This window comes from Seriola dumerili, unplaced genomic scaffold (assembly GCF_002260705.1).
Source record: "Seriola dumerili isolate Sdu_G_001 unplaced genomic scaffold, Sdu_1.0 BDQW01000219.1, whole genome shotgun sequence".
Lineage (NCBI taxonomy): Eukaryota > Metazoa > Chordata > Actinopteri > Carangiformes > Carangidae > Seriola > Seriola dumerili.
Window position 1 is genome coordinate 7,675,021 of NW_019174474.1, and position 9,607 is coordinate 7,684,627.

The 9,607-nt window shown below is 33.0% G+C and overlaps 1 protein-coding gene across 2 annotated transcripts in view; it reads left to right on the forward strand.

Moving 5' to 3' along the window:
- Positions 1 to 9,234, forward strand: part of LOC111228566 (nucleosome assembly protein 1-like 4) — a 38,192-nt gene extending 28,958 nt beyond the window's left edge. Inside the window, exons 14-15 of one of the 2 annotated variants that reach the window (XM_022754534.1) lie at positions 7,110 to 7,144; positions 7,514 to 9,234. In XM_022754534.1, the coding sequence (XP_022610255.1) occupies positions 7,110 to 7,115 (6 nt within the window). In that variant the 3' untranslated portion in view covers positions 7,116 to 7,144; positions 7,514 to 9,234. The remainder of the gene's footprint in view (positions 1 to 7,109; positions 7,145 to 7,513) is intronic. The other variant, XM_022754533.1, reaches the window with a different exon arrangement.
- The last annotated feature ends 373 nt before the right edge of the window (positions 9,235 to 9,607 follow it).

Below are 9,607 nucleotides of genomic sequence, written 5' to 3' on the forward strand. Positions count from 1 at the left end.
TCTTTACTATAACTAGCCATTTTTATTGATTTTTATGCTTACATACTATACGTTTTTTTGATGATTTTTCTTACTATCACTGATGACGGTTTTATTGCATTTTTACACCTTACAATCTAATGCATTTTTTGATCGATTAATGCTTAGCTATACTTATGTACCATTTGTTGATGATGTTATGCTTACTATACATGACGTGGTTTTATGCATTTTTTACGGCCTTACTATAGGACATGCCATTTTTTTGACAATTTTATGCCTAACTATACTATGCCATTTGTTGACGAATTTTATGCCTTACTAAACTATGCATTTTTATGCATTTTTACGTCTTACTATTTCTAGTCCATTTTTTGACGTTTTTCTGCCCTACTTATACTATGACGTTTTTTTTTCAATTTTTTAAACCTTTAATCTATGACATTTGTTATGCCTACTATGACATGACGTTTTTTGACGATTATGTCTTACTATAGTATGACGTTTTTTGTCCATTTACAACTTACTATACTATGACATTTTATGCATTACATACTATCCAATGTTTTTGGACAATTTAGCGTTTTACTATACTAGAGTTTTTTCAATTTACATCTTTACTATGACAGTTTTTATGCTTATATATAGCCATTTTTGACGATTTAATGCCTTACTAACAGCCATTTTTTGATGATTTTAATGCCTTACTATACATGATCGTTAATGCATTTTTTAACGCCTTACTGATTATGCCCATTTTTTGACATTTTTATGCTTCATACTATGACTTTTTGGTCAAATTTTAACACTTTAAACTATACTCGGAATTTTTATGCATTTTACGCCTTATTGTTCGTATGGCCAATTTTTTGAACGAATTTTATGCTTACTACTATACTATGACGTTTTTATGCATTTTTACCTTACATACTATGCCGATTTTTTGACGATTTATGTCTTACTATATCTCCTGCCATTTTTTATGATTTACGCTTACTAGATCTAGGTGCCATTTTTGACAATTTATGCTTACTAGTATTCTATGACTTTTGTCAATTGTTACACTTTATATACATGAAATTTTTTATGCCGTTACTATACATGCCATTTTGAACAGATTTTTATGCCTACTATACTAGTGCCATTTTGACGATTTTATCTTACTATATACTGAAATGACGTTTTTGTCTAATTTATCACTTTACTATACTATGACATTTTTTAATTGCCTTACTATACTAGGCATTTTTGAACTGCTTTTATGGCTACTATACTGCCATTTTTTGATTGATTGCTTATGCCTTACTATAAGGTATGTACTTTTAATGCAATTTTACGCCTACTATTACTGATGCCATTTTTGATGATTTTATGCCTACTCATACTATGACATTTTTATGCATTTTTAGCCTTTACTAATTTCTAGCCATTTTTTTGACGATTTTATGCCTTACTATACATGACGTTTTTTGATGATTTATGCCTTACTATATGCTATGCACGTTATGCATTTTTACACTTTACTACATCATTTTTGATATTTAATGCTTATCTAACTAGATGCCATTTTTTTGATGACTGTTGATCCGTTACTATACTATGACGTTATTGCATTTTTTACGCCTTACTATACTAATGCATTTTTTGTACAATTGTTATGCCCTTACTAGTGACTATGACCTTTTTCAATTTTACAGCTTTTAACGATGTACATTTGTTTAATGCCTTACTATACTATGACGTTTTGACGATGTTTATGTCTGACTATACATCTATGACGTTTTTGTCAATTGTTTACACTTACTATAGCTATGACATTTTATGCCTTACTATATCTATTGTCATTTTTTGACCAATTTTAATGCCTTACTATACTAATGACGTTTTTTTTCCATTTTACACTTTACATATGACATTTGATGCCTTAACTATAATGCCATTTTTTGACGAGTTAATGCCTTATATACTATGGGCATTTTTTGGATGATTTTAATGCTTACTATACTATGACGTTTTTATGCATTTTACAGCTTACTATAGCTATCGCCATTTTTTTGATGATTTTATGCCTTACTAATACTATAATATATTTAATGCATTTTTACGCCTTACTATCTAGCCATTTTTGACAATTTATGCCCTTACTATTAGCTATGCACGTTTTTGGTCAATTTTACACTTTACTTGATACATGACAATTTTATATGCATTTTTACTGCCTTATTGTTCTATTGCCCATTTTTTGACATTTTAATGCTTACTATAACTATGACGTTTTTATGCCATTTTTTACACCTTAACGATACTATGCATTTTTTGACAGGATTTTCTGTCTATGAACTACTTTCCATTTTTTGATGATTTTAACGCCTTTACTATGCTATATCCATTTTGACAATTTTATGCCTTAACTTATACTATGACGTTTTTTGTCATTTACACTTTACTATAGCTATGAAATTTTTATGCTTGACTATACTATGCCATTTTTTGACGATTTTATGCCTACTATACTATGCCATTTTTGAACGATTTTTACTGCCTTACTATTAAGACGTTTTTTGTCAATTTACCCTTACTATACTATACATTTATTGCCTTACGTTAACAGCCCATTTTTGAACGATTTATGGCTTCTATACTATGGGCCATTTTTTGATGATTTTACTGCTTACATAGTATCGGACGTTTTATGTCATTTTTACGCTTACTATAACTATGCCCATTCTTTGGATGATTTTTTGCCTTACTATACTAGACATTTTTATGCATTTTTTTACACCTTAACTATACTTAATGCATTTTTGATTGATTTTATGCTTATTTATACTATGCCATTTTTTGTGATTAAATGCTTACTATACTGATGCCATTGTTTGTGAATGATTTTATGCCTTACTATATCTATGAGTTATGCATTCTTACGCCTTCCTAGTACTCAACTGCATTTTTGACAATTTTATGCCTTACTATACTGCATGGCCAATTTTTTGATGATTATGCCTTTACTATACTATGATTTTTTAGTATTTTACATCTTACATTGTACTGCCATTTTTGGAATGATTTTATGCTTACTAGTACAATGCCAATTTTTATGCATTTTACGCCTACTATTTCATGCCATTTTTTGACCGATTTATTGCCTTACTAATGACTATGGAGTTTTTTTTTTTCATTACAACTTTAAGTATACTATGACATTTTTATTCCTTACTATACTAATGCTCATTTTTTTGACAATTTTAATGCCTTACTATACTATACTTTTTTTTCAATTTTACACTTTACTATTGACATTTTTATCCTACTATGCTAGCCATTTTTGACATTTTATGCTTACTATACTATGGCCATTTTTTGCCTGATTTATGCCTTATCTATAGTTACGTTTATGTGATTTAACGCCTTACTACTAATGCCATTTTTTGATATTTATTGCCTTACATACTAATTGACATTTTTAGCATTATGTTACGCCTTACTATTCTAGCCCAGTTTTGACGATTTTATTGCCTTCCTTATATCTATGCGTTTTTTTCAATTTTACACTTTAGTATACTATAGACATTTTATTCATACTATAAACATGCCATTTTTTTGACAATTTTAATGCTTATCTATACTATGACGTTTTTTTTTCAATTTACACTTTACTATATCTATTGACATTTTTACACCTTACGATACTGATGCCATTGTTCTTGACGATTTAAATACCTTAATAGTACTATGGCCATTTTTTTGACGATTTCTTATGCCTTACTATTATCTATGATACGTTTTTTGACTGATTTATGTCTTACTATACTATGACGTTTTTCTTTTACGTCTATATTCCGATTTACGATTTGTCTTTACTGTATATCTATCATTTGAGATTTTACTGCCTTTACATATACTATGGCCATTTTTGACTATTTTATTGCCTTACTATACTAGACGTTTTTTTTCAATTTTACACTTTATACTATGACATTTTTTATAGCCTTACTATATCATCCATTTTTGCGATTGTATTGCTACTGTATAGTCAATATTATGGCCATTTTTTGAGATTTTATGCCTTACTTATACTTTTATTGTCACGTATTTATTTAACTATCTACTGTATTTTAGGCCTTACTATAACTATCCATTTTTGACATTTTATCCTTACTATACATATGACGTTTTTGTCAATTTTACACTTTACTATACTATGACATTTTTATGCTTTTACCTTATTGTTTCTATGTCCAATTTTTGACGATTTTCAGCCTTTACTATACTATACGTTTTTTATGCATTTTCTAGTCTACGTTACTTGATCGTTATTCATGTCATCTTTATCTACGTATTAGGATGCATTTTACGATTTTATGTCTTATACTAGTCCATTTTTTGATGATTTATACGCCTTACTTTTCTAAATAATGCCATTTGTTGACGATTTTATGCTTCACCCTTACTATACTATGACGTTTTTTGTGTCAATTTTACAACCTATTACCTATACATATGATTATTTTTCATTGCACGTTACATGTTACCTATGGCCATTTTTATGAACGGATTTTATGCCTAACTTACTACTTGATATGCATGCTTGGAGCGTTGCCTTACTTAATACGGGTTCATTGTTGTGTCAAATTTTTACGGCGTTTATGTTAAATTAGCGTTTAATGATAGACCGATTTTTATGGGCCATTACTGTGATACTTAGGCATTTTTATTTGACTGATTTTATGCATTACTATCTGTACGTTTATGCAATTTTACGCCAGGCATACAGGCCATTTTTTTGATGATTTATGCCTTTACTATAAGCTAATGTGACGTTTTTATGCATTTTACGCACTTACTATACTATGCCATTTTTGATGATTTTAATGCCTTACTATAATCTATGACGTTTTAATGCATTTTTACGCTCTTATATAGAATATGTCCATTTTTTGGAATGATTTTATGCCGTTTACTATACTATGATGTTTTTTGTCAATTTTAACACTTTACTAATACTGATGACATTTTATGCTTACTATTATCTATGCCCTTTTTTTGACAGATTTTCATGCCTACTAACATGCATTTATTGCATTTTTTAACGCTTTATTGTTCTAATGCCATTTTTTGACGGATTTTAAGGCCTTAGCTAATACTATGCCATTTTTATGCATTTTACGCCTTATTGTTCTCTGCCATTTTTGACAATCTATGCCATTTTTTGACGATTTTATGCCTTACTATACTATGCCATTTTTATGCATTTTTACGCCTTATTGTTCTATGCCATTTTTTGACAATTTTATGCCTTACTATACTATGACGTTTTTTGATGATTTTATGCCTTACTATACTATGCCATTTTTTGATGATTTTACGCCTTACTATGATGTTTTTATGACATTTTTATGCCTTACTATACTGTGATATTTTTTGATCTTTTTATTCCTTACTATAGCATGAGATTTTTTTTGTTCAAAATTTTTATGCCTTACTACACAGTGATCCCTTTATGAGGGGGCATTGTGGTGTAGTGGTTAGATCTTTCGCCTCATAATCAGAAGGTTCTGGCTTTGAATCCCGGTCCTGGTGCCTTTCTGTGTGGAGCTTGCTTGTTCTCCCTCTGCCTGTTTGGGTTATCGCCTGGTAGTCTTACTTCCTCCCACAGACAAAAGACATGCACATTAGGTATTCAATGCCTTTATTGTCATTGCACAGTGTACAATGAAATTACGTGTCTCCAGGGGTACATGCAGTACACATAGTAAACATAAGTACATACAGTATCAAAACTACAGTAGACACATTCCAAACGTATAAATAAAACAAACAATAAATAGTATAAAACAGAAGTACAAAAGTAGAGTGAGTCCATGACCCAGTTATTATTGCACATAGGTAAATTCACAGATAATATTGCACATCCTCATGGTATTATTCACAGGATATGGTTGCACTTATTAGCCTGATGTTCAGCCATTAAGTACTCTAATAGCAGTTGGGTAAAAACTTTCCAGGAATCTGGAAGTGCGAGTTCTTAAGGGTCTGTATCTCCTTCCAGAGGGTAGCAGGGTGAAAAGGTGGTTACATGGGTGAGATGAGTCTGATGATGTTTGTGGCAGTCGCTTCTGTGCTTTCTTCATCAGAACAGTGATGTTTAGAAGGAAGAAAGGAAGATACTCTCTCCACTGTGTCTCCTCTGATGTGTAATGGAGCAGGTTCTGCACTCTGTTTCCTGAAGCTGATTATCATCCCCTGTTTTTGAGATGTTGAGTGCCAGATTGTTAGTGGTACGCCATTAGCGACTCTAATGCCTTACTATAGTATGAAGTTTTTTAAAATCTTTTTATGCCTTACTATACTGTGACATTCTATGCCTTACTATGCTGCAAAGGTTTTTGATATTTTTATCCCTTACTATACTATGATGTTTTATGCATTTTTATGCCTTATTTTACTGTTATTTTTATGCCTCACTATATTATGACATTTTATGACGTTTTTATGCCTTACTATACTATGACTTTTTTTTATGACTTACCATTATGTTTTGTTATTAAGTTGAACTAATGTTATCTTATGGATTAATTAGTATAATGAACTGTGTTAAATTCAGTTTTAACAGTTGCTATCACAGCATGAATGTGTTGTCCGTCAGTTACTTGCATTTTCCACCACCAGCTCAGACATGCAATCCATTCTGCATATGGTAGAGTTTTAAAGAGGTGTTTGCTTTTCTGCTCTCACTTTCTCATGCCTCAAAAAATTATGTAATGACAGCCAAAGAGAGAGTGCTTTATTTTGTGCTTTATTTCAGTTGGAGTTAAGTTGAAATGAGTATGCCCCATTATGAGCTATTCCAGTCTGATAGTAATAGTGCATCACATGTCCTGTAAGCAGTTTTTCTAGGAGTGAACAACAATAGTGCTGTGTCTGTGAATGAGTTTCTTTAGTAGTTGTTGTGTTTTTGTCTCATGGTACCTGCTGTCAGCTTATCAGTTATTTGTTTTGCCTCAGGAATCCAGGGTGCTAATTCACCAACTACACCAATGTTTCACTATGCTCACTGTCATTTCTCAATGTGACAATTAAATTTGTGCATATTGTTGTCTCTCCCTCCCCTGGATTCCCCTCCATTACAGGCATAATCAATCATTCTCATCCCATGCATTTCTAGGTAAGGAAGAAATAAGGAAGGCGCCCCACATACACTGTACACTGTCTTCATCTATTGGTTTTTGTTTATTATTCGGGCTGCCTCTCTCTTTCACTACATCCTCAATTCTCCCAGTAGTCTGAGGTGTTTAGGACCTTTAACTCACAGCTTGGGTAGATGCAGCTTCTATTCTTCTGTCCTGTTTTTCCTCCTGTAGTCCCATCCCAGGTTTCTAACACTGTTCCCTTTACTGTACCAAACCAGGTGCTTTCATTCTCTAGCGTCTGCTTCCTTTTTAGCTTCCTCTACTTGCTAGTTAATGCCTTGTGGCTTCATTACCTCTTTCTCCTTATTTTCTAATCTGGTTTCTCCTCTCTCTGCTCCCAACAGAAAGAACAGCCCCAGCCTGCCGAATGCAAACAGCAGTAACCGTGATGATCAGGGGAGGTGGAGACCTGCTCTCAGTCAATTCAGATCTTAGCCAATCAGCAAGTCCTCCCACTCTTACAGGCTCCGCCCTTTTATGAACTCTCACCTGAACGCAATAGAACGCAAACCAAACTGCGTTTTTACTATGTGCATGACTTTTTTCTTTTGTCTTGCGCCCATCTCACCCCTTTTTATTTGGCTTCATTCAAACTCAAAGCAGGAAGTGACCTGAATTAAATTGAAATACCATGGCATCAGTTAGGGACAGTCTTCTTCTTCCTTGGTAAGGTAGGGTAGGTTACTACTGCCAAAAAAGTGAGATCATCATCATCTATATAAAAAAGAAAAAAAAGAAAAAAAAGAGGAACAGAATGGATCCCAACTTTAGTTTCATGGAAATAAATCAGTTACTCAGGGTTTTTTAATGCCAACAAGAGAAGTGATAGTTAACCAGGAAACTGCTGAACAACTTTGACTTAATCTTTCACTGGGGTTGCTGAAGTGTTTTTCTTTTGTTATGGTGTTTTTTTTTTTTAAGAGACATACAATGTATCATTTTGAATTTAATTTACAATTTTTTAAATGTTCATTGTCATGTCATTGGACTATTTATTCTGGTGTCATGCAGCTGTATGAAGTGGTGCATTTTGAGATCTCTTTAAGGCCCAGCTACAGTTATAGGTCCCCCTTTTCATTGGTTCAAACATTTGGGCTTAGCAGGTCAACAAAACGTGAATACTGCCAAGCTGTGTTTTTATGATCAAAATGCATTTGAAACATTGAGGAACTGTGTTCTCCGTTAATACTGCTCACTACTGCCCAGGTGTACTGGGTTTAACAAGCATTTAAACTGAGCACTTGAGTAGACACGTAACACTAATTAAGATCATGTGACAGGCGTGTGGTTATACCTCAGATATAACCTCCAAAATGACTCTTTCCTGATTTCCCCATCATCCGTGAAATGCTCTTTTAATTTCTGTTAGAAAGAATGAAATTAAGACAAGGATTTCCCAAGCATCACATGTAGTCTGGTAAATGAGATGACAGATCTAAGCAGACACACTGGCTGACACTCCACCTTTTGTGGTTTATAAGAGATCTCTTCTGGTATGTATGTATGTAGTTCTTAACAAATTTCATTTAGTGATGGGACAGGGTGCAGGATGTTTGGAATAAATTTAACTTCTGTTGCCAAGAAGCCAAAATGGAAGACAAAACACCGTCCTCTTTTATGAAATTGTCTGCCAATTGTCATTAACACAGTGTAATCTAATTCAGCATTTAAAGTTGTTTAAGAATATATAAATATTTCTGTTATTGTCTGATAATTCTGTAGAATGTCTGTGGAAAACAAATGGAAGAGGTTGCCAATGTATTTTATATACTGCTCTTGGATTTCGGCCGTTTGGTTGGACCCCTTTGCCTGGTGGCTGGTCATCGATAGCAGCGACAGCTAAATAATAACCCACCCTTTCTCTCTTTTTAAAAAGAACGATTGTAGATCTTGTTGGACAGATCTCTCAGAGCCACGGTTGACATCTTCAAATCTACCACATTGGACCGTGTGCTAGCAATGGCCTTAACTGGTTCTTATTCACAATTTGTTACTTGCGCAATATTTCTTTTCAATTTGTACAGAGTTAGTTAAAATATTCTATTAAAGTTGTGTGACATGGAAATGTGTTTTCTGTCTTCTTTGTCCCTGGTTGTGTGTTTGTGTCCCATTTGTGGGTTTACCACTAGTGTAGAACATTTGTACTCAAACATTTTGCCTTTTAAATTAAGCAGCGTTTACAACATTTTACAACCCGTCATCACAGGATGCATAGTGCATGAGTAGTCCCACCAAAGACTGAATTTCTCTTTAAAAATTAAAAATACACAAAGACAAGAAAAGATTTGAGTGAAGTAAGTTTGTGTAGTAGAACTGTATTTTTCTTCTTTCCTGTCATATAAATGTCAGATTCATCATGTGACCCCTTGGAAATTTGCTCAGGGATTTTAAAGCCCATAGTAAAGAGGTAGAGGCCTGTGAAAGTAATTAAGTGAAGT